The sequence below is a fragment of the Saccopteryx leptura genome, chromosome 3, assembly GCF_036850995.1.
Source record: "Saccopteryx leptura isolate mSacLep1 chromosome 3, mSacLep1_pri_phased_curated, whole genome shotgun sequence".
In the NCBI taxonomy this organism is placed as follows: domain Eukaryota; kingdom Metazoa; phylum Chordata; class Mammalia; order Chiroptera; family Emballonuridae; genus Saccopteryx; species Saccopteryx leptura.
Window position 1 is genome coordinate 130533970 of NC_089505.1, and position 26639 is coordinate 130560608.

The 26639-nt window shown below is 43.3% G+C and overlaps 1 protein-coding gene across 1 annotated transcript in view; it reads left to right on the plus strand.

Moving 5' to 3' along the window:
• Nucleotides 1–26639, plus strand: part of C8A (complement C8 alpha chain) — a 66375-nt gene that overhangs the window by 10429 nt on the left and 29307 nt on the right. Inside the window, exons 2-7 of the mRNA XM_066376396.1 lie at nt 3663–3765; nt 8532–8676; nt 9677–9824; nt 15384–15573; nt 19310–19510; nt 21521–21761. Of these exons, the coding sequence (XP_066232493.1) occupies nt 3663–3765; nt 8532–8676; nt 9677–9824; nt 15384–15573; nt 19310–19510; nt 21521–21761 (1028 nt within the window). The remainder of the gene's footprint in view (nt 1–3662; nt 3766–8531; nt 8677–9676; nt 9825–15383; nt 15574–19309; nt 19511–21520; nt 21762–26639) is intronic.

Genomic DNA, 26639 nt, shown 5'->3' on the forward strand with positions numbered 1-26639 from the left:
GACCTCACTCATTTGAGGAATCCAAGGAATAATTAAAACTGAGGAACGGAATTGAGACAAAGGAGGAATAAAAGGGACCAGAGGAAAAGAGGACAGAGGGAAGGGGAATGATAGGATGGGATAAACCTGAAGGGAAGGGGGGAGGGCATTGTAGGGAGGGGGGAAGGGAGATGTTGAGGGGAATAGGGGGGAGGGGGGATGCATTTGGGGTGACCCTAGAATCTATGTAAACAAAATTAATTAAATTTAAAAAATGTTTAAAAAAAAAAAGAGTGTGAGGCCCTGGCCGGTTGGCTCAGCGGTAGAGCGTCGGCCTGGCGTGCGGGGGATCCGGGTTCGATTCCCGGCCAGGGCACATAGGAGAAGCGCCCATTTGCTTCTCCACCCCCCCCTCCTTCCTCTCTGTCTCTCTCTTCCCCTCCCGCAGCCAAGGCTCCATTGGAGCAAAGATGGCCCGGGCGCTGGGGATGGCTCCTTGGCCTCTGCCCCAGGCGCTAGAGTGGCTCTGGTCGCAGCAGAGCAACGCCCCGGAGGGGCAGAGCATCGCCCCCTGGTGGGCAGAGCATCGCCCCTGGTGGGCGTGCCGGGTGGATCCCGGTCGGGCGCATGTGGGAGTCTGTCTGACTGTCTCTCCCCGTTTCCAGCTTCAGAAAAATACAAAAAAAAAAAAAGAGTGTGATGGTTACTTGGGGGGGGGAAGTAGAGGGAGGGGGTGGGGGAAGGGAAGGGCACAAAGAAAACCAGATAGAAGGTGAGGGAAGACAATTTGACTTTAGGTGAGGGGTATGCAGCATAATCAAATGTCTAAATAACCTGGAGATGTTTTCTCTGAATATATGTATCCTGATTTATCAATGTCACTCCATTAAAATTTTTTTTAAAAGGCTGGATTTTTTTTTCATAGAGTTCAACCAAAGCGACATAAAGCAACATGTTGAATGAAGAAGTGGAAATGAGAATCTAGCTGCTTTCTATTAACCAGACATTAAAAATATTTGCAAAAATGGAAAACAATGACACTTTCTTTAGTATTGGAAATATATTTTTAACAAACTATGTTATATGTGGTAACATGTAATGGGATGGGTTTGTTATTGTACTTTTAAACTGATAAATACATATTTTAAATTTTTCTCAGTTTTGATTTTGAGTTTTATGAATATCAGTAGTTCTAGCCAAAGGCTCTTTGGAGTCCTCAGTGACATGTTAGAGTGTAAAGGGAACCCAGGTTAGAGTGTCCTGGAACCCAAGTGTGAGAACTAGTGTTAGTCAGTTTTCTGACCAGCTCACGGCTTCTTGTCCACAGTTTCAGCCTAGGTGTCATTGTTCATCACGAGCGGCAGCTCTGACATAATTAGCATGAGATCTGAAGCACTCTTTTTTTAATCCTACACTAGGGAGATAGTTGTTCCACTCATCATAGCAGAGGCTGCCTGGTTCTCGAAGGTCATGGCAATTCTGGTGGGAACGGACAACCTTCCGACTCTGTCCAGTGGCTGACCAGGAGCAGTGGTGACGCTATGGAAAGAGGGTCAGGCTTGGTGCCAGGCAGGCCTGAGAGGAACAGAAACTGAGCTCTGCCATCAAACCAACTAGTTCAACTTCCACTTGTCACCCTTGGGCTAAGACCTTAGAGGTTTACTCACCTTTTAGGAATCTTGACTTTCTTATATGCAAAATAGGACCGATAATATTTATCTCTTCAGATCATTATAGAGATTAAGTGAGAGAATTCATGTAATAATAAAATATAATTCTAGCATGTAATAATAAAAGCCAACCTTTAATAAACACTTCATAAGCATTTTAATGTGCTTTCAATAACCCTATTATGTAATATTATTTTTTAACATAGTTCTATAAATGGGAGAGCTGTAGGTCAGAGAAGTTAAACAACTTGCTCAAGTTTTCAAGGTCAGTAGGTGTCTATGATTCAAACTCAGCCCCCTCCCCTTGGAGCCCACATACTTAAAAGAAAGCCCTGGGCTTTCTGCTACTCTTCAAAAATGTTAGCATTCTTCGATATTTGTTTCTCTATGAACAGGATTTATATAGAACTGAAAGAGAGATTTTATATAAACCCTTTACCATCATACATTACTGTATACACTAGAAGCACAATAAAATTTTCTTAAGAGTGTAATGACTGTAAGGGAAATGTGCACAGCTTTTTCCTTTGCTTGAATATTGCATCTCAAAATTGACACAGGGAGATAAAGAGTTCTGGAGATGGATGGTGGTGACGGTGGCAGAACAGTGTGAATGTACTTAATAGCCCTGAACTGTGCACTTAAAAATGGGGAAGATAGTAAATTTTATATCATGTGTGTTGTACCACAATAAAAGAAATTGGAAAAAAAAGAAAGGGCAATAGGCCATATATCTTTCATCTTAAAAACAGCACGTGTAATTCTTAAGAAGAAAGATAAAATCACTCAAGTGTTGGAAGTATCCCTAGAGCCAAGCCTTCCAAGTAAAAATAACAGAGCACCGGTGGACGGCCCCTCCTCAACGCCCACTCCCACCTCCACATAACCTGCAGGTTGATATCTCGCCTTGAGTTCTGTTGCTATGGGTACCCAGTTGCCCAAATAAGTGGGCAAACTTTACAAATTAGAAAATTCAGCTTATGTTCAGCCCTTAAAAAAAGGGGGGGGGTCCCTGGCCAGTTGGCTCAGCGGTAGAGCGTCGACCTGGCGTGCAGGGGACCGGGGTTCAATTCCCGGCCAGGGCACATAGGAGAAGTGCCCATCTGCTTCTCCACCCCCACCCTCCTTCCTCTCTGTCTCTCTCTTCCCCTCCCACAGCCAAGGCTCCATTGGAGCAAAGATGGCCCGGGCGCTGGGGATGGCTCCTTGGCCTCTGCCCCAGGCGCTAGAGTGGCTCTGGTCGTGGCAGAGCATCGTCCCCTGGTGGGCAGAGCGTGGCCCCTGGTGGGCGTGCCAGGTGGATCCCGGTCGGGCGCATGTGGGAGTTTGTCTGACTGTCTCTCCCCGTTTCCAGCTTCAGAAAAATACAAAAAAAAAAAAAAAAAAAAAAAAGGAAATCTTGCCATTTGTGACAACACCTGGATGAACCCGGAGGACATTATGCCAAATGCAAAAAGCCAGACAGAGAAAGAGAAGACTGCATGATCATTCTTATGTGTGCAATCTAAAAAAGTTGAGCTCACAGAACCAGAAGAGTAGGTGGTAGACAGTAGGGGGTTTCCAGGGGCTGAGGAGGGGTGAATACGGGGAGAAGCTGGTCGAGGCGCACAAACATTCGGTTATAGCATGAGGAAGTTCTGGGGATGCAATGCACAGTGTAGTGACAATAGTTAATAATACTGTGTTGTAAACTTACCTGAAATTTGCTAAAAGAGTAGATATTAAGTGTTCTCACTGCCTTTAAAAAAAGGTAAGTGTAAGGTGATTAATGTGTTAATTCGTTGTGATAATTATTTTACAATGTATATGTATATTGAGCTATTACATTGTACACCAAAATAGATATAATTTTTCTCAACTGTATCTCAATAAAACTGGGAAAAATTCAGACTCTGTTTTCATGTTATTAAGATGCCTTCATATTAAAAAAACCATTTTGCATTTTTAATAACAAAAATTAAAATTATCATAATAAAAATGTTTAATTGAAGCGGAGGTCCTTCTTGTCTTTAGGAGAGGAAGCCGGGCTGCGGAGAACTCCGCCCCCCCAGCAGTCAGCTGCCGGCTGAGCGGCTGGTCTGCGTGGACAGACTGCTTTCAGTGCCAGGACAGAAAGGTGAGACGTTTGTGACCAGTTTGGGGGCATTTGGTATTTGAATTGTGTACTAGGCATTCAGATAGGCATAAGCAGCCAGGTCTATAAATCTGGAGGTCTGGAGAGAAACTGAATCTATAAAGAGGTATTTGGAAGTCATGGTCATGTGGATGGTAGTATTTATTTTTTGCCTCTCCTGATTTTGTTTGTAAGGTGTTATTGGGTGAGGCTGTAAAAGATGTATGTATTATGGTGTATTTGCAGAAAAGTGGTTATTTGGACAGGGCCACGCTGATCCCTGATGGCCTCTCTGGGTCCTAGCCAATCTATTACCTTCTAATGAGGGAATCTGGAGAGGCTAATGGCTTAGTGACAAAATGCCTAGCTGACCATGGCCTGTGGTGAGCTGAGATGAACCAGAGCCTGCCACAGAGGGTGTTCCTGAGGATTCCACATTCATAGACTAAAAAGGCTAACACACCCAGTGAACAGATGTGTGCCTATCTTGCATGTCTAAGTGTTTTTGAATGGTCGAAGATGGTGAGTAAACTCAGTGGTATACCAGGGAAGGGGGATGTTGAGACTCACCACCCCTGTTCTGGCAGGGAGGGACATTAAAATTCTACTTTGTTCAGAATCACTTTTATTTAATAATAAAATGCAGACCAGCTTCTATGCTGTTTCATTGCTATTTTAAACCCTGTAAAGACAGCACAGGCCTTTGCTGTATGCACCAAGGGCTTGGTCCATCCAGGCTCCCGCCTTCTGCACACATGTACACTGCTGCCTGAACCTCGCCAAGTAAAAACGTTTAAGCTCTGAAATTAAGATTTAAATCCTGTCTTTGAATCATTTTTTTGCTATGTTTCTTTGGGCATATTTTTATCCTCTCCCTGTCTTCTGTTCCTTATCTATAAATGAGAATAGGAATAGTGCTTACAATAGTTATTATAAGCATTACATGAGTAATGCATGCAAAGTGCTCTTCATGGCATCTGGAACATGTTAGCTGTTTTTATAACTACTGTCTGTGCCCTCCTCTCCAACCCCACTCCCACTGCTTGAATCAAGTCCTGCCCTTCTCTTATGACAGCCTTTGCAGTCGGCCGATGGTCCTCCCTGCTCCAGACCCACTCTTCAGTTAGGTGTGAAAGTGCCTGTGCCTGTTTGATGAACTGGTCAAAACCACAGCATGTTGGAAACACAATTTGGACCTGATTTATGCAACTTCAAAGCCTGAACTTCATTGTTCCTGCCTCTCCCAGTTTTGAGATATGCCAAAGAATCCTAGACTTGCTTCTGTTTTCATCCTAGATAGGCCCCCAAATGCTCATCTTACTTTGAGATCCTGTATTAGTTCTCTGGGTACCACTGCGACAAATTGCCACAAACAACAGCAGTGTATTCTCTGACAATTCTGGAAACCGGATGTCTGCAACGAGGGAGTCAACGGGGCACCCTCCCCATGGAGGCTCCAGGGGAGGACCTGTTCCTCGCCTCTTCCAGCTGCTGGTGGCTGTCCACCATCCTTGGCACGTGGCTGCATCACTCTGTGGCCACACTGCTCCCTTCTCCTCTGTGTGTCTCCTCTGTGCATCTGTGCGAGACCTCTCTCGGCCTTATTCTCATAGGATGCTGTGATGGCATTCAGGGCCTACCTGGACCATCCATATCATCTCTTTTTTTCAAATAAAGTAACACAACTTTCAAGGGTTAGGACTTGATATCTTTGCGTGACCATTAGTCAACCTATTATATATCCCAAACTACATTTTTCTCATATGTTGCATTCAGACAGCATCTAGCACAGGTGAATGACTCACATGCTAAATCGGAATTGAATGACTTCCTTAAGTAATCCTTAAAATAATTAAATCCTGTTATTTACATGAAAGACACTCTGGTTTCTTTTTTTATTGACATGTTTCTTCCCCTCAAAATCACACAAAGATGTGCATTTCAGGAAAGAAACATCTACTAGCTAAAAAAGAAAATTATGTCTTAACAATCTCAACCACAGGCTATAGCACGGAGAAGTTCCTCAGGGAATGTCTGTACCAACCTTTTTGCAACACAATGTCTTCATTATTTGATAACAACCTAGAAAATAGGGAGCCGGTGGGAACCAACCTCATGTTCGCATCATCATTCCCAGTATAGGAACCACAGGAAGGATAACGATGGCATTGAAAGTCACTATCCATTAAATAATGTCTACATACCAGGTGCTGTGCTAATGCTTCAAATAAATGGTCTTATTTGACTTTCACAGCCAACTGTACATGACAGATACCATCATCCCCTTTGCTTGGGTCGCCCATTGGGAAAGTGGCAGAGCCTAGATTTAAAACTTGATCAGTATGATTCTAAAATGCCCGCGTGCCTGACCACTTCACTCTATGGCCTCTCCCCGAACTGTATGTAGAATGATAATGATATTCGAGGTCACCTAATCCAATTCTCACTCAGTAATAAATCTTTCCGGAGCAGCCCAACAGTTGGCTACAAGGAGGATGATGATGTTGGTAACTATGACTGTTGACTGTATACCAGCAACCAGGCAAAGTGCTCATTTCTTTACATGTATTATCACTCATCTTCGCAACACTCTCAGACAGCTCTCATTTTGCAGATGAGAAAACTGAGGGCCTGAGACACTAAGTAACTTACCCAGTGACACATGTATAGTAAATAGTAGAACTAGAATTTCAACCCAGTTTAAAATGGGATTCATAAGAGTATACAACTTTCCAAACTTTTGAGGATTAATGAGCTAAAGACTGGAAGAGTCTGACCAATAATAAGCACTCAATACATGGTAGCTACCAGCACCGTTACATCATGTTGGCAACTGCAAGTCTTAGAACTCGGATGAGCTTTTTAAAGAGTAAAAAAGAGAACTGGCTCTATGTTGGTGTGCTGAGCATTCCTTTGCTTACTCCATTGTGGGGCACACTGTGGGGAGAAAACAAAAACACCCTCATATTTGCAAATCAACCACTAACTAATCTCTTCCACAGAGTTTACTAATCTCTAACTGCTGTTGTTAACTGACAGGCGGAAAAGGCACACAGACAGGTGTGATCCCAGTTAGGGAGGTGGAAGTGGGCAAGGGGAGAGAGGTGGGGAAGCAGCCTGCTTGGCTCTCACCCGCCAGCTCATCAGGAGAGGACTGCATCAAGCAAGGCGTTGATGGGGAGACCACGCCTGGTACTGCGCACCAGTGACGCACCAGGCGAGGGGCCTCCTTGAACTGTCTCTCACAGACAGGTGTCATCACATCCACGTGACACAGCAGAAACCAGAAACCCAGAGAAGGTAGATGACTCGCTCAGGGGCAGTTGGTCAGTGACTCTGGGATCTAAACCCAAGTGGGTCTAATTCTCATGAGCACGCTCTTTCAAATGTAGGACACGGTGAAACAATCCCTAGTAATTGTTAGTGAAGCCAAGGAGGTCAACCACCTCGTTTTACAGATGTGGAAACTGAGGCACAGAGTACCAAGCACAGCAAGTAAGAAATAGGGTCAGGTCAGAAACCCGTATCTGTTGCCTTCCTATTGACTAATGTTCTTGCAGGCGGGGCCTGAGGGAGTGATCCAGGGTAAGAGGCAGCAGAAATATGGGGCTACACATTGGCTTATTGCACATTCTCTGTGGAGCCCTCCAGACAGCACTGCATTATTATCTATTTTATCTTCCCAACTGGACTCTAAGCTCCTTGAAGGCAGGGATGGGAACTAAGTATCTCCGGCATCCTCATGTCCTGCTTCCTCCTTCTCATGAAGCCGGAGAGCTGACAGACTGGTGTGCATGTTTACTCTTTCTGTCCTTCTTTTTCCCAGTCTTTATTCATCTACTGTCAAAGCTGGACACAGGGCCTCAGATGATGTATTCAGAGTTCTCTTTGTCCATCTCTTGGATGGGCTCTTTCTACAGAGTAGGCAAGATGACCACTCAATGCCCACAGTTTCCAGCAACTTCAGGAAGAAGAAATGGTCTTTTCCAATAGTTCTGGCAGAAAATCCTCAGAGGGGATGCTGATTGCCCTAAGTTTGAGCCATGAAACAACCCCTGAACCAACTGCAACTTGGCAGATCCAGATCTCTGGTTGCCCAGCCTGGTTCATACCCAGCCACCCCTGTGGCTGAGGGGATGAGGTCATCCCCGCTGAACCATATGAGACATGTCTCAAGGAAAGAGAGGATGCCATGACCAGAAAGAATGCCACAAAGGAAAAGCAACAAATGTCTTCTAAAAGTGCCTCCTGTGAACCTGACTGTAGATCAAGTGGACAAAGCCAAGTAAGACATGGCCCCTCCTCTCTCTCCCCTTACCCCCTACACCAGTGAGAAAGTTAACAAACAAGCGATCACAACTTTGTATGATACAATCTAGGAAGGGAGGAACACACAGGAAACTGCAGACTATGCTCCTTAGTTAGGAAAGCCTTTCAGAGAAGCTAAACCACAAATCTTGAAAGGTGAATAGGAACTAACTAGTTGAAGAAGGAGGAGGAGGTTCTTCCCAGCAAGTAGGAAGATGCTAGCAACATCTCGTTCAAGCCTTTCATTTGTGCTTGGAGGCCTCATTCCGCATTCCAGCTGGTGGCTGTGCCTCCTCTGGTGGAACTTCACTCTGTATGAACACTGATCCCTTCTTCAACAGACAGCCTTTCAGGCAGCTTTCCCTCAGTACAGTTATTCCTGATGTTGAGCTGAGACCCGTTTGTGCAACTCTTGGTTGATTGATAGACAATGAATGTGTCTGGTTCAAACTCTGATTTAGTACCGACACCGGAGCCTGCTGCAGCCAAACAAGTTTGGGGGAACCATCTGCAGCGGGGATGTCTGGGATGAAATCGGCTGTCAGAGACCCGCAGCGTGTGTGAGGCAAGCACAGTGTGGACAGGATTTCCAGTGTAAAGAGTCAGGTGAGTAGCACTCGAGCGGGATAACAGATGTGCTTGTCAAACTTAACATGCAAAACACTTTCTAGGGAGCTTGTTAAAAGGCAGTATCCCCTAGAAATTGTCATTCTGGAGGTTTAAGATGGGGCCCAGGAATCCGCATTTTAAGCCAAGCCCACAGCCCAAGTAATTTTGATGTAAGTTTGTAGGAAAGTCTGTTGATTACATTTAGAAAAATATATATATATAACTTGCTCATTCTTCTTTTCATGGAATAAATAATGATTGGGAACAGATTAGATGCCAGGCAGTATGCTACCTGCTGGTGATATAGAGATAAAAAAATAATATGACCAACCTCAAGGTACTCCTAGTCTCTCTGGGAGAGAGACCTACAAGGAGTTGATGACAATGTTGTGTGATAGCCAATAGAATGGGCATTAGTACGTGGTCCTATGGGACTGCCTAGCAGGGCGTACATACATCTGCTTTGGGGGGTCAGAGCGGCTTCAAAATGATACTTGAACTGAGACTTAGAAAATAAAGAAGAGTTTCTAGGAAAAAGAATGTACAAAAGCACAGAGATTTAAGGCCTCACTATCAGTTCAGAATAATCGCAGGTCAGGCCTTTGGGAAGGGGTGGGGGGATAGGCCAGGGAGGTAATTGGAGGCCAGACTGTGGAATCTGAAAGAGGAATGGGCAGCCACCGGAAAATACAGTTCAGGGGGATGACAGGGCCAGATTGGCATTTTAGAAAGATCACTGGGGCTGAAAAGTGGAGGCTCAATTTTAAAAGGGAGCCTGGGACAGGGCCTGAGTTGGGAGGCTGCAGGTGGGAGACAGTGAGGCTGCAAGGAGGCAAGACGCAGAGAGGACAAAAAAAAAAAAAAAGGATGAAACCGGATGGAGAGAACTGAGGGCGATTCAGAGGTGGGTGGACTTGGTGACCAGGCACATGGGCCACGAGAGGGGGAGGGGCAATCTGGTAGGCTGTAGGAGCAACCACAGCCTCTGCTCTCCCAGGGCGCTGCCTGAAACGCCACCTCGTGTGTAATGGAGACCAGGACTGCTTAGATATGTCTGACGAAGAGAACTGTGAAGATGTCAGGAGTTTTGAAGACGACTGCAGCCTGTATGAGCCGATTCCAGGATCAGAGAGGGCAGCCCATGGGTGAGTCACTGCCTTCTGGCTGTTTGGAAGCAGGGAATGTGAATACTATTCAATTGGGAATATTAGTGTTGGAGGCAGAGAGGGTTTTTTGGGGAAGATTCCTCTAGAGAGTGCTTCCTATGAGACAGTCGTCATTGTCCATCTAAGGTGGTGACTTAGTCTGAGGGGCTGTAACAAAATACCGTACAAGCAGTGGCTCAGAAACAACAGGGATGTGTCTCTCACAGGTCAGGAGGTTGGAAGTCACCGTGGTCAGGTGAGGGTCTTGTTTCAGGTCTTATATCCTCACGTACTGGAAGCGGTTAGGGAGTTCTGTGGGGTCTCTTTTCTGAGGGCACTTAAACTCATTCATGAGAGTTTCATCCTCATAATCTAAGCACCTCCTGAAGGCCCCACCTCCTAACACTATCATAGTAGGGATTAGGAATTTAACATATGAAATTTGGGTGGGGGACACAGACATTCAGTCCATAAGAGGGCGTTTACCCAGTCCTGCCTCCATGACACCCTTGTTTTCCCCTCTATGTCTCCTACTGAGAGTCCTCCTCTCCTTTCTCCCCTGCCCATGCTATTGCTCACTCCTCTCACCCCAGTTCCATTGCCAAGGCCCATCTAAGAGGTTCCATGTCTTCCATGAATTATCTCTGAGGTCTCAAGAGAATAGCTCTTCTCTGACCCAAGTGCACTTCCCGGGAGTCCTGTTCACATTCTGCATTGGGCTGTTGTTTCCGGGAGAACTGGGGATAGCAGAATAGCACAGTGCGAAGGAAATGGATTAGGTGACATGGGGACGGGCCGTCCTTTACCAGTGCTCACTTCCGCCTCCCAGGCCAGTGCCTTTATCTGCTGAGATTCAGTCAACCTTGATTCTAACTTTCTTTATCATATACATCCTGCTCTGGTTCTGTTCCCTGAATGCATCACACTCTTTTTTTCTGAGACTTACTACATCTAATTTCTTCTTTCTGAAATGTCCTTTCCCACGTTTCTAACCTGCCTAACTTCTCACACAGCATTATAAACTAGATTTTGTCCCCCTAAAATTTGTACGATGGAGCCCTAACCTCTGTGTGACTATATTTGGAGACCCTGCCTTTAGGAGAGGTAATTCAGGCTCAGTGAGGTCCAAGGTGAGGCCATAATCCAATAGGACGTATGTCTTTATAAAAAACCCCAGAGATCTCTCTCACAACGTGCAGAGAAGAGGCCATGTGAGGGCCTAATGAGAAGGTGGCTGTTTGCAACCCAGGAAGAGGCCTCACCGAAAACCAGTCCTGACAGCACTTTGATCTTGGACACTTCCAATCTCCTTTACTGTGAAAAAAAAAAAAAGTTTATTCCTTGAGTCACCCATTTTGTAATATTTTGTTATGACAGCTCGAACTAAGACACCTAGGCATCCCCTCCACCACCTACTCTTCTTGACACAACTTGACTTTCATCTCTCATGGCTCCCAGAATCCTCTCTGCTTCCTGCCTTTGCAGCACTTATCCAACAGGGCTGGGGCATCTGTTACTAGGTCCTTCTGCCCCTCGAGGAGCCCCTCCCCGTCTCTGCTTCTCCGGCACCAGCACAGGGCCACGCTCATGGGGACAGGCAGGACTGTTAGTTCCCTCGCACTTTGACTTTGCCCTAGATCTTGTCCCTTAACTTGAATGCGGACTTTTTGAAAGCGGAGGCTGCTTCTGACTCATCTCTTTTAATCAGCTGAGCCCCGATGTCAGAGCTTTTCTTATAATAGCCTCTCACTAAGTATTGGTTGAATTGGAACAAATCAATATGATCAACTCGATCTTTAGAGATGAGGGAACAGGGAGATGGAGTAATCATCACAAAGTGACCGGTCCTATTGCAGCCCATGCAGGGTCAGGGGAAGGTGCGGTGACATGCAGCTCTCGCTCATCACGGCCTAACTGCCCGAATATCACAGCCCACCTACCAGATGGGCTAGAACCCTGTCCATGCATGGAGATGCTCACTTAGGCAAAGATTGTAAAATTCCATTTTTGTTTTCAGACTAATAGTATCAGTTTGCTAGGGCTGCCGTAACAAAGCACCACATACTAGGTGGCTGTAGTTTATTTTCTCACTGTTCTGGAGGCTAGAAGTCTGGGCCAGGTGTCGGCGGGGTTCTTTCTTCTGTACTCTCTCCTTGGCTTGTCAATAGCCATCTTCTCTCTGTGTCGTCTCATGGTCTTCCCTCTGTGTGTGTCTGGGTCAAACCTCTCCCATATTATTGGATTAGGGTTCTACCTAATGACCACATTTTAAATAAGTTACCTCTGTAAAAACTCTATGACCAAAATTCAGTCAAATTCTGAGGTTTTGGGGATTAGGATTTCAATCTATGAATGTTTGGCTGGGGATGCAATTCAGCCCCTTCCACCAATAAAAGGGGGTTGTTGTAGATCCTGAAAATGACTGTGGGGTGAACATAGGCAAAGCATAAAATATTGAGGTTTCACTTGAAAAATGATTATTTTCTTATTGGCCAAAAGATCACAGACCATGGCCTGATCCCATGTGGTACAATCAGGAGCATTTCAAACACGCGTCCTGAATGCTTTGCCCACACTAGACCCTGAAACCAGTCAGAAGGCTCCTTCTCTACTCCTGTCAGCTGACATTTTGATGGTTTTCCCTTTTTTTTTTTTTTTTTAACAGTTTTTCTATTTAAGGTGTTAGAGGCCTTTTCTGAAATCATATTTTTTTCTCACTGAAGCTTTCCCTAGTCTTTAATATCTATTTGTTGTTACAGAAGTCACACGTCTGAGGTAAAACCTGAGTCTTCCTTCACCCTCCCTGCCCTGCGCCCACCCAGTCGCCCTCTTCCATTGCCCCCCTGAGAGCTGAGCCCTGCTCATGGTTGGTGTAGGTACTTCCAGATCAGGGAAAGATGCATTGACAACATGCACTGTTAGGGAAGAATGTCAATAATATGTGCTGTGCATTATAGACTTAAGTATATTTTACATAAATAGGATTATATGATACTACATGTAGTTTATAACTGGCTTTTCTCACTTATTAACACATTTTGACGATTTCCCACATATTTCATATTATCTCTATGTACCATAATGTTCTATAACTATGTTATAGGTCAGGCAAAGTATGGCTTGAAGGCTGTTTCAGCCTGCTGTTTGTTTTTGTAAATTAAGTCGTATTGGAACACAGCTTTTGCCCTACAAAGGCAGAGCTTAGACCATGATGGCGAACCTTTTTATAAAAACCGCCCACTTTTGCAGTGCTGGTCAACCTGGTCCCTCCTGCCCACTAGTGGGTGTTCCAGCTTTCACGGTGGGCCCTAGCAGAGCAACCAAACAGCACTGCAATTGGCCCACCATGAAAGCTGGAACACCCACTAGTGGGCTGGAGGGACCAGGTTGACCAGCACTGCAAAAGTGGGCGGTTTTTATAAAAAGGTTCATCATCACAGGCTTAGTAGTTGCAACAGAGATCTGTAGCCTACAAGGCCTAAAGTGTTTACTATCTGGCCCGTTGCTTAAAAAAAAAGTTAGTCAACTCTTCTCCTATAGTAAAATTATATGATAACTTAACTACTTTCTATTGAAATACCATTGTTTCCCATTTTTCTCTAATAAACAAACACTGCAATAAACATCTTTATGCACTTATTTTTGTACATGTGTGAATATTTCTGTACAGTAGATTTCCAAAAAGTAGTTCTATTTCTTTTCACTGGGGTTTCCGCAACCAATTTCCCCCAATAGATATAGGCTTTACTAATGCTTAGTGGTTACAGGACAATCTGAGAACTTACTATTCCTTTGAGTTTTCTTTGGCTTGATAGAGATCTGGTTTTTCTAAGCTACAGGCAGAAACATGTTCAGTAAGGGGAAGGCAGAAATTTCAGGGAGATGTAAAGGGAAAGAACCCAGATTTGTGTCCAAAATAATCCAGGAAAAAAAAATCTGCTGCAATTACAGGCAAATCACTTAATTTTCCTGAGCTTCAATTTCCACATTTGCAAAATTGTCATGAGGTTGAAAGCTAATGTGTGCTAAATGTCTGGTAGAGGGTGACTTCAACTCATTAGAATAATTATTATATTACTTTTACTACTATGAAGGAAGAGGTTGAGAAGGGAGGGAAGAAGGAAGTTAATTTACATTCAATTTCTACCATATGCCAGGTGCTCTCTAACAGTCCATTTATTCCTCTGAAGCAGGTTTTACCCAGTTTTTACACCTCATCTTACAGCCCTCATGCCTTTCCACAGAGGCCACAGACAAACATAACCACTGAATGCCCTTGGGCCACAGAGGACGGACAAATGTCTGTCCAAGAAAATCAAAGAAGGCTCTTCAGAGGAGGCAACATTTGAGTTGGGTCCTAAAGGCTGGATAGGAGTTTGAGAGGCAAAAACAGACAATCTATAATATAATTATGGACAATCAGTCTATAATATAAAAGACTTTGATTGTCAGGTATTGGAACGCTAAGCCAACTCTAAATGTTTTGGTTAACTTTCTCTTTTAAGAAAATTGAAACTGTGTTTTACCTGTTTAACACGATCTTTACCTAAATATGATTAGACCATCCATAACTTAAAATATAACTTGAGCAGACAGATTTGTAGTGCCTCAGAGACAGAAGCCTGGGAAAATATTTCTGGAACAGTATTGGGTAGGGGAAAGGCAGTGTAAATGTTGGATGCCTAATAGAAACTATCAATTTTACTTCTGTTTTACTTTAACACTCTCATTTAGACGTCACAAAGACCGTAAGAGGTAGTTTTATTTATGTCTGTTTTTCAAGTGAGGAAAATGACCTTCAGGAATATTCTAGAATGTTTCCAAAGTCAACAAGCTAGTAAATGACAGAGTTGGGAATTAAACAGCAGCTTCCCTGACTCTCAAACTGTGTACCCTTTGACAGTCCATTCTGCCTTGAAGACAACAGTCTCTATGAGGGTTAGATTCTCAGGTCAGCACTGTGACTTACACCCAATATTCCAAACCTATGTTGTAGTTTTTTTAAATCAGCAAAGCCCTTTTCCGAAATAATACTAGCAGCAACATTTATTTAGTACTTAATACATGCTAATAACAATTATGATTCTTTTACATGTTTCAGCTAATGATTAACTCTATGTGGAAGTATTCACTGGTGTTTATAAATGGCTAAACTGAGGCACAGAGAGGTTAAGTGATTTGTCTAAGGTCACACAGCTAGATGTGGCAGAGATGGGAGACGGGTTCAGACTATCTGGTTCTTATGCTTGGACTCTTGACAATTCTGCATATTCTTCTTTAACTTATTCAACAATAAGTTTAGGGGTGTCTCCCATGTGGGAGGACTGTCCTAGATGCTGAACAAAGCTGTCTTGCTGCTCTGGTTAAAGAGAACCTCATGGCCCAGGCCCAGCTCATCCATCGTACCCAATATGACCTGTAAGGTACTTTGAGGGCTCCACAGAACACGGTTTGAGAAACCACTGCTCAGACAACCAGCTACAACATCTTCTAGATACTTTAGGCCATCTTGGCCTTTCCAGTGCTCTCTCCCAGAAGCTGCTTGCCTTTTCAATATAGGTATAACATCCTGACCCAGCAAGAAACTCTGAGTGTGTACGACGCCAGATATTATGGGGGCCAGTGTGAGACAGTGTACAATGGGGAATGGAGGGAACTTCGATACGACCCTGCCTGTGAGCAACTGTACTATGGAGATGATGAGAAGTACTTCCGGAAACCCTACAACTTCCTAATGTACCGCTTTGAAGTAAGTCTCCACAGGGGCACTCACAGGCCACAGTAGGGTGGGGGCAGAAAGGAGAGGCCTGTTGGTGGAGATAGATGCCTTGACTGGGAGACTTTATTTCTTGTAGAGCTTGCTGGTGGTGGCAGGTTCCTTTACACCTGTCCCAGATGTTCTCAGTGGTAACGGGTACTGAGAGTCAAGGGCAGGGCTAGGGAGTGGTGTAAGATGTGATCACCCACCTGCTAGATCTTGGCTCCATTCCAAAACCAAAAAATAGTTTTAGGCCCTATTCTCTGGGCCACTAGTCAGAACTATTTCAAGTTGTGGAGCTGTTAGAATATAAGAACAGTTAGACCTCTGTATTAGCAGGTCTGCATCTGTGGATTCAACCAAACATGGATCCAAAATATTTGAAAACATAAATGCTACATTGTTGCTGATGTATACTGTGTAGTTAGGCTACCTATGATGGTGACATCTGTATAGAACATGTACACACTTTTTTATTTTTTTTTTAAAAAAACAGACAGAGAGAGAGTCAGAGAGAGGGATAGATAGGGACAAACAGACAGGAATGGAGAGAGATGAGAAGCATCAGTCATCAGTTTTTCTGTTGTGACATCTTAGTTGTTCATTGATTGCTTTTCCATATGTGCCTTGACAGCGAGCCTTCAGCAGACTGAGTGAACCCTTGCTTGAGCCAGCGACCTTGGGTCCAAGCTGGTGAGCTTTTTGCTCAAGCCAGATGAGCCCACACTCAAGCTGGCGACCTCGGGGTCTCGAACCTGGGTCCTCCACATCCCAGTCCAACGCTCTATGCACTGCACCACCGCCTGATCAGGCCACTTTTTTATTCTTGTCATTATACTCTTAACAACACAGTATAACAAATATTTACATAACATTTAAATTGTATTAGCTATTATAAGTGATTTAAAGTATACTGATGATATACGTGGGTCATATGCAAATGCTATGCCATTATATAAGGGACTTGAGCTCCTGTGGATCTTGGTATCCATGGGGTATTCGGAACCATCCCCCACAGACACCGATGAACAAATGTATATAGGACCTTGAGCAGCTCATTGCCACTGCTTGGGCCCAGTTTCCTAAGCTGTAAAGTTGAGGGCAGGACAGGAGGTGGCTGGATAGGGTTCTGAGACCTATGCCCCGACCTTCCCAAGAGTGGCTCCCCACTGGTCACTTTCATATCTGGGTATTCTGCATATGATTTTGTTTAAAGAAAGGGCTCTGCTGTTGAACAGTGTTTGCAAACTGCTGCTGAACCAAGATTCTCTCCATCTCTAAAAGACCACTCAGGGCAGCACATGGCTCCTGACCTCTCACTTCTTCAGCACTCACCCTCTGGGGGAGACGTCCCCACAGCGGACTGCCCTGCATGCTTACTATGTGGCAATCCTTCTACGTCTGCACACATTCTTCCAGAACAGCATGATGGGGTCAATGTCATCATTTTCCCATTGTAGATGCTAAAAACCCAGAGAGTTAGAAGGATAAAGTGTCCAGCTCAAAGCTGTACTGCAGTAGGAGGCTAGGAGGCAGAGAAAAGATTCAAACCCAGATCCATCTGAACTAAGCTTGAACATGTCATTTAGAAGGGAGAATGAATTTTATATTCATTATATCTATATAGTCAAACACATTACACACACACACACACACACACACACACACACACACACACACACACACATAATCTATAGAGAGAGATAGTAGAATCCTAGGACTCTAAACAATTATCAAGTCGTATTCCCCCCTCCTCCAAGTTCCTCAAGAGAAAAATATTGACACAAGATAAACCCAGGCATATTAGGTCTGTGTTTAAGGAGTTGGCTTCTCCTACCCACTTCCACCTCTGCCATCAGGCCTAAGATAAGCCAAACTGGAAGACATGGGCAATGGGAGTCTCCTAACCTGGAGGACGGTCTAGACCAGCGGCAGTCAACCTGGTCCCTACCGCCCACTGGTGGGTGTTCCAGCTTTCATGGTGGGCGGTAGCGGAGCAACCAAAGTATAAATAAAAAGATAGATTTAACTATAGTAAGTTGTTTTATAAAGATTTATTCTGCCAAACTTAGCGAAAATCTGACATAAAGTACTTGGTAAATAATTATTATTATATGCTTTAACTTGCTGTAACTCTGCTTTATAAATTTTATAAAGTAAAGTTACTTCTGTACTTTATAAATCATCACTACTGTGGAACCGGTGGGCGGTTAGAAAATTTTACTACTAACAGAGATACAAAAGTGGGCGGTAGGTATAAAAAGGTTGACTACCCCTGGTGTAGACGTTAGTCTACATATCCGGCAAGACAGACTAGGCTGTGCTCTGGCAGCAGAGGATTCTGAAATCTCAGTGCTTTGAAGCAACAATGCCTTACTTACACTTCTTGTCCATCCGAAGGTGGTCACAGACACTCAGGACCCAAACTAATAGAGATCCTATCTCACCAGATGCTCTTGTGATAGCTCAGTGAACCATGCATGTGCTCTAAAGCCTCGCTTCCATGGCTCAAGCAAGGCATAAGACCATGTCTCAGTTCAAGGTGGCAGAGAAGTGCACTCCTACTGTGTGCCTGGAATGAAATAACTGAACATTTGTGGGCAGCACTAAAGCATCCCTCTGCCTAGAATTATCATCATGTGCATGGCCTTCTTTGCCCCCTTCCTCCCTGGTTCATGCCCAGATGTGGCTTTCTGTATCTCTATTGAATACATTGCAAAACCATGCAGTGACCTTCTGTACAGGAAGGATAACCCAGCAAAAAGGAAATCAGTGCTTAGAACTAGACAGATATAGCATTTTACCAGAATCATCCGTGTGTGTATTTAAATAAACATTTTAGCAGTACCACTAAACAGTAACTCTATACTGCTGTATTTTTGGTATCTTAATAAACCTGATGCCTGGTTTATCCTTTTAAAAAATTTTTTTTAATTAATTTTTTTTTATAGAGACAGTGAGTCAGAGAGAGGGATAGACAGGGACAGACAGGAACGGAGAGAGATGAGAAGCATCAATCATTAGTTTTTCGTTGCATGTTGCAACACCTTAGTTGTTCATCGATTGCTTTCTCATATGTGCCTTGACCATGGGCCTTCAGCAAACCGAGTAACCCCTTGCTCGAGCCAGTGACCTTGGGTCCAAGCTGGTGGGCTTTTGCTCAAACCAGATGAGCCCGCGCTCAAGCTGGTGACCTTGGGGTCTCGAACCTGGGTCCTCTGCATCCCAGTCCGATGCTCCATCCACTGCGCCACCACCTGGTCAGGCTGGTTTATCCTTTTTAAAACACTTATTTATAATAACCTGAAACTTTGTAGATATTTTACAAATCAAAGATTTTTAAAAATGTACAGATTTTGCCTGACCGGTGGTGGTGCAGTGGATTGAGCGTCAGCCTGGGATACCAAGGCCCCAGTTCAAAACCTCAAGGTCAATGGCTTGAGTGTGGGATCACTGACATGGTTCCAAGAGGTTGGCTTGAGCCCAAGGTCACTGGTATGAGCAAGGAGTCACTGGCTCGGCTTGAGCCGCCCGCCCTAGTCAAGGCACGTATGAGAAGAAATAAATGAATAACTAAAGTGAAGCAACTACGAGTTGATGCTACTCATCTCCCTCTACCCCACATATCTCTCTAAATAAATAAATGAATGAATAAATGAATAAATATTAAGTATAAATAGAAAAAACTGTATGTGCACAAAGCAAACATCTATTTTTTTCTTTTCAGGCCCTGGCAGACTCTAGTTTCTCCTCAGAGTCCTATGATGATACCAATGAACTTTTTTCAAAACTAAGAAATGACCTATCTCTGTCAGGTGGGTTGACCGTTGGCGCAGGTCCTGCTGGCAGCCCTGTAACAGTGAATGTGGGTGTATCCGGGTCACATGCCTCTTCGATCTTGAATGAGTTAAGCAAGTATAACGAGAAGGTATTAAAACATAATGCCTCTGTCACACAGTGTTCCATAATCTATATTGAACACCCTTACCTTAATTGCATTAAAAAGTACAGTGGTAATTGAACCTTCATTTGCTTGTGTAATTGGAAGTGTCTGATCAGTGGTAATCACGTTTGTTTTCCTTATTACACTTTTGTACACAGAATCATCACAAAGGGAATAAAATGCAGCCATGAGACTAGACCCCTTCTCACTTCACCCCATCCTTTTACATGGTTACCTGGAGCATAGAGGGAAATACTTAGAATGGTGATGTCCTAAAGAGAAACAGCCAGACCCTCTTAACTAGACTTGGAAGAATTCTAAAGCAAGCCTTACTTTTCCAACTAGATCAGAGGGGTTGGCATGCTGAATCGGTTTTTCATTTATTCATCAAACTTTCACTACCTGCTATCTATTGTCCTGAGGAATCAGGCAGTGCTTACCCGAGGGAAAAGTATCTACCTAAACTGAGACCTAAAAACTAGTTCAAGGGCTCCAGAGGAAGGGAGGCAGAAAGGGTGATTAGGCTTGGGGAACAGCAGTACAAAGGCTGGGAGATGAGACTATGCCTCACAGATTTGGGATTGAAAGTACTTTAGGCAGCGGAAGCACAGGGGTAGGAAGGCAAAGTAGGGAGTGATGATGAGGAAGAGGTAATTAAGAGCCAGAGAAATATTTATTGAACTGGGGATATAGTAGGGACCTCAAGAAATTATTTAGAATGATGAAAATACAGTTACAAAAATTATCTTACCAAATATGAATCAGATTCAGGAGCTTTGCCACAAATTAGCTATTGATCTGAGGGGGAAAGTATTGTTCTATTATCTGGATATCACATATTAATGTGGACTTTTCTAAAAGCAGGTGACCTCTTTGACTGTCACTTTGGATCAAGGTTTACATTTTGACCCTCTTCCTTTTAAAACATTATCCTGGTCCTGGCTTTCTTCTTCTGATGATGATGATAATGATTATATACCAGGGTCCTGCTTTTATACTGAACAATCTAACAATCACTAACTACAACATCAACTGCATGAGGGCAGGGGCTTATCTCAGTCAAGATTATATCCATTGCACCTAGCATAGTGCAAGTGCATATAGGTACTATTAGATATTCATTCAGTAAATTAAATAACTAAATAATCTTGGCAATTTGCCATGTCATTGAAAAGATTTTCTTTTTCTTTTTTTTTTTTTTTAATTCAGTGAGAGGAGGGGAGGCAGAGAAAGAGAGAGACTCCTGCATGCGCCCTACCAGGGTCCACTAGGCAAGCCCACTAGCGGGCAATGCTCTGCCTATCTGGGGTACTGCAACTCAGCAACTGAGTTCTTCTTAGCACCTAAACTTGAGGCCATGGAACCATCCTCAGTGCCCAGGACCAACTTGCCCCAGTAGAGTCATGGCTGCAGGAGGAGAAGAGAGAGAAAGAGAAACGAGAGGGGGAAAGAGAAAAGCAGGTGGGCGCTTCTCCTGTGTCTCCTGACTGGGAATTGAACCCAGGACATCCACAAGCCAGGCTGACACTCTACCACTGAGCAAACCAGCCAGGGCTGAAAATATTTCTAAGCATAATTTGTATCAGATACCTAATACTTGTGTAGGAGGTTGCATAATGCAACACTTTAATTAGAGCAGAAGAAATGTGGAGATGACAATGGACTGGGGACACAGTAGAGGTGAGGAGCACAGTGAAGCACAGCATAGTAAGTAATCCAGGGGAGCATTGATGAGAACTTGACCTGCACAGTGGCAGTGAAGAGAGATGAAGTCAGTCATGGGAAAAGAAGTCAGGAACACCCTGGTGTCTAATATGTGCTTGTAAAATATACTAATACTCCATTATAGGTATTTATGTTTACATATTTATCAGTAAATACATATGTATTTCCCACAGGTACTGAATGATGACCTTTTGCATCATATCATACATTTAAAACGCATACTGTCTTTGTTCTTTTCCCTCATTCCATGGCGGTTGTGGCTGTTGGCAGAAATACAGCTTCATGAGAATTTTCACAAAGGTGCAGACAGCTCATTTTAAGATGAGGAGAGACAATATTATGCTTGATGAAGGCATGCTGCAGTCACTAATGGAGCTCCCGGAGCAGTACAATTACGGCATGTATGCCAAGTTCATCAATGACTATGGCACCCATTACATAACGTCTGGATCGATGGGTGGCATTTATGAGTATTTTCTGGTGCTCAACAAAGAGAAAATGGAATCAATAGGTGAGTAGAAGCTTTATGTACACAGTGGTCAGTGCTGACACCAGAACATGGTTTGCAGTTTCCTGAGCACTTACTATGAGCCCAGCATGATCTCATTTAGTCCTCATGACAACCTTATAAGTTATTGGTATTATTTACAGGGGACTAAGGTCTAGAGCAGTGGTCCCCAACCTTTTTTGGGCCATGGACCAGTTTAATGTCAGAAAATATTTTCACGGACCAGCCTTTAGGGTGGGATGGATAAATGTATCATGTGACTGAGACAAGCGTCAAGAGTGAGTCTTAGAAGGATGTAACAGAGGAAATCTGGTCATTTTTAAAAAATAAAACATTGTTCAGACTTAAATATAAATAAAACGTAAATAATGTAAGTTATTTATTCTTTCTCTGAGGACCGGTACCAAATGGCCCACGGACCAGTACCAGTCCGCGGCCCGGGGGGTTGGGGACCACTGGTCTAGTGGGTGAAATGACTTGCTAATTATGCACTACAAGCATGACTTTAACTCGTCTGGCTCCCTAAAAGTATGTGTTTTCTATTTCACCATGGCTAGCTCTTTAGTAATAATCTGGGATTTTGTTATTCAAAACATTAAAATTTATTTTAAATGTAGATTCTTGGTCAATGGAACTGCCATACCAGTCATCAGTGACACCAGAAAACTGGAGGCATCCCAGATTCCTCCTCCTCTTTCACCCCTGTCGATCTCTGAGACCCTCAGTTCTCTGCCCGGACAGCTCTGGTCCATCTGTGGTTCTCCACATTTACTCCTACACTGGTGGGCTGGGGCCTCATCTTTCACTCATTACTGCAGAGGCTCCAAGTGGTTTTTAGGTGAAGGATCAGCCCTTCCAATCCATTCTCAGCTGTTACTATCAGAAGAATCTTTCTACTTCACAGATCTAATGATATCACTTTCTTGCCTAATATCCTGAATGGCTAAGAATAAAGTCTAAACTTCTTGGCATGACATCAGCATGGTCTCCCTCCAAACTGCTAGAACAGTGGTTCTCAAAGTGTGGACTCCAGCTGGCAGCATTAGCATCACCAGGGAAGCTGTTAGAAATGCAAATTCTCAGGCACCCATACCAAGCCTACTAAATTAGAAACTCTGGGAGTGGGCTCAGAACTCTGTTATGACTAGCCCTTCAGGGCATTCTGATGCTTACTAGTTTGAGACCATAAATCTAATTAATGAATGAGTAGAAGGGTGAGAGATCTATCCATGCTTTCAAGGTCAAATTCCCAGTTTCAAGAATTTGTCCTGACTGCACCATCCCAGACTGGCCACTTCTTTTCTTCAACACATTCTTATAAATTTCACACAGTTTGGTCTTTAAAGTATACGATATATACAATGTTTCCAATGTTAATACTTTTTCTTTATCTAGATTGCAAGATCTTTAAAACCAACCAAGTATCATGTCTGATGATTTTCTGTCTCTTTAGCACTCAGCACAGGACTTAGTATGTAGTAAGTGTGCAAAAACAAGACAGAGTTTGAAAGGGACATTCGTTTAGATTCCTGGCTAAGCTCATTCATTAGTTCAGCCATACATCCATATATTCATCCTTTCATAATTCACATGTTTATTGAGTATCTCTTATGTGTTTGTGCTAAGGATACAATGGTGAGCAAATCTAAATATGGTTCTTACCCTCTTGTAGCATAGTAGTCTTCTAACTACTGGGTACAACCCCATAATAGATAGTTCTTGAAATCAATGCATGGATCACAAACAACATTTTGAACAAGGATAGAATAGAAAATATCACAGGGTGTTGTAGGCAGTGAAGTAAAGTTATTGCCTCAAGAAACTTTTTCCAGTTAAATATAGACATGGATATGTGTGCAGAGTCATGATACAAAATAAATAATTTAGTATGGGTCAGTGTAAAAAAAAAGAGTTTAAAAAACTTAATTCAAGTGAGTCTTTTGAGAATCATTCAAAAACATGAGGAAGGAAAAAGAGCTGACATTTGTTGAGTACCTACCGGGTTCTAGTTGCTTTTGTGTATATTCTCATTTAATTTTCTTGACAACACATGGAGGTTGATGTTACAACAGTTTTAACCCAGAAATACTGATGCTTCAGGGAGGTTAATTACTTTGCCCAGAGCTGCATAAATCTGGCATCAGAGCCCGGAACCCATGGTCTTTCCACCATGTGGTCACGGTAAAGCCTTTCATGTAGGCTCCCATCTTTGGTGTTGGATTACTAATTAATTGCCTGGGGTATCTCATAGCCCCTCCTCTTTAAAATCTGTGAGGCAGAAATGGGCTTCCGATGTGATTAATATTCAAAAGGAGCCCACCAACAAATTGTCCCAGGGATAATTACCTCAGCTCTGTTTATAGAAAACCATATGTCGGTAATAGCACAATTTGCTATTTGTGAAGAGCTGATTTTCTATAAATCTGGAAAGTTAGTGTTGCTTTTCTATAAATATGGAAATGTGCTAATCATCACCTCATCTGCTGGAGACCACTAATAAATCAGAATGTCATTTACATATTAACCTACAAAGAACAAAAACATCTACCTTCTTTTCCTTTGACAAATGGAATCACGCATACCTGTTCACCATGTTTGATGTTTGTCTGGTTTCTCTTTGTCTCTTCCTCATCGCCCCTCTCTCTCACTCCCTTTCTTTCTCAGTGCCTTCCTCTATCTCTGTCAACCTGTTTCTCTCTTTCCTTTGTGTCACTGTCATTCTCTCTGTGTATCTTTAATCTATATAACTAGTAATATTTATATTCTATTAAGTGCTTATTTCTAATAAACTCCCCATGTGGTATATACATTCATGCCCTCAAAGAGCTGGGCTTAGTGCAGAAAGATTTAAGTGAACACACTGGCTGGTTTGCTCTCGGGGCATATTTTGTCCTTGGTTTGCATCAGATGCTCCTCAGGTTTGTCCCAGGAGACGCACAAAGCTGTTTGCTCTAGCATGTTCTTTAGATAAAATGCTTCTCCCCCTAAAACAGTATGAAACCATGCATCAAAAATCAAGTGAAGTCTTGGATGTTGGGGAGATGATGTTAAATTTCAGTGGGACCCGGACTTTCCTCCAGGGCTGTGGCCGACACTTCCGCAGGACTCGGGCTGGCTTTGGGCCCAATTTCTGGATTCTGATTTTTCCCCCTTTTGCCTTGCTTCTTTGGAGATCTTACTCAGGGGTGGGATTTGGCTGGTTTGCACCGGTTCGGCAGAATCAATACCTAGTTTTTGATTGAGTTTGGTGAACCAGTTGTTAAAATAGCACTTGTAATCAGTGTTCTCTCTAAGGTGGGTGACTGGGCAGCCGCCCAATGCAGAAATCACAAATTTACATTCCTTACTTCATGTTTTATTGTTTGTTTGTTTTTGTCAGGTATTATTTAATATTTTTATTGACATTTTAAAACTCTTTCTTATAACATAATCTAGTTTTGTGTACCTCTTTTATTATTATTTAAGTATTTAATGCATGAAATAATAAACTACCTTTTTGCTATATCATTTTTTTATACTTAAAACAGTCATTAGAGAACCGGTTGATAAATTATTTGAATCCCACCACTGATCTTACCAGTTGTTTCTGTATCAAGGTATGACAAAGAGAATAATGTATTCACTACTCTGGCTTCTCTAGAGTCTGGCCCCGTCACAGAGCTGATAATTTACCCTGGGCAGGTCAGGTATTTGAGTGACATTGCTCTGGTCAGGTGTGTTGCCTGCCCCCCTTGGCACATGCTGTGCTGTCAGCATCCAGTGCTCTTCCCGGTCTTGCCAACTCATCCTGACAGATTCAACTCGTCCTTGCCCCTTGTATGGGCATCTCCACCTCTATGAAGCCTGCCCTGACAACCCTCTGCCCCTTGTCCTAGAGTTTTGTTTCTTAATGCATTCATTCTTTCCACCATGGTTATTAAATTTGTATTATGTGCCAGGTGAACAAAATCAATATGTTTTTGTCCTCGCAAAGCTCATGATCTAGTACAGGAAACCAAATGAACGGCCCAAAATCCAGATGTCACCTTGGTTCCTCCTTTGCTCCTATTCCTCGTCAGTGATATCTGTCAACTTTATTTCTAAAGCATATGTGGCATCTGTCCTCCCATCTCTATATCAGGCGTCCCCAAACTACGGCCCGCATGCGGTCCCCTGAAGCCATTTATCCGGCCCCGCTGCACTTCCAGAAGGGGCACCTCTTTCATTGGTGGTCAGTGTACTGAAGTACTGTGTGTGGCAGCCCTCCAACGATCTGAGGGACAGTGAACTGGCCCCCTGTGTAAAAAGTTTGACCCCTGAAACTAGTCCAACCTGGCCTCATATCCCACCTGGACACTCTGAGAGTATGATGGCTTCCCTTTCCTTCCTTCTTTCCCTCCCCCATTCTTCTTTTCCCATCCTTCCTTCCTTCTCTCCTTCCTTCCTCTTGTCTTTCCTTCCTTCCCACCTTCCTTCCTTCTTTTCTTCCTTTCTCAGTTTCTGTCCTGTTCCTTTAACATTCTAATATCCTAAGCTTATTTTAGCCTTCAGTCTCAGTATTAGCTATCTTCTCTGTCCAAGCTACCTTTTCCCTCTGCTGTTCAACTAGCTGTATTCCCATTATTTAGATATCAAATCAAAAGCACCTCTTCAGAGAGGCCTTTCCTGACCATGTAGTCAAGTCCTTCTTGGCTAAAGCACTCTATTTTAATTATCAGAAAATCACCGTTTATTCAAGAGTTAACAAGTTCGTGTACTTATTTGTTTATTGTCACTCTCCTCTTTCTAGAATGCATGTCCCATGAGAGCAGAGACCTCATTTCTTTTGTTCATTGCCATATGTTCATCTCCTTTACATAATGGTTGTACTAGTTTATATTCCCTCCAGCAGTGAATTCCTTT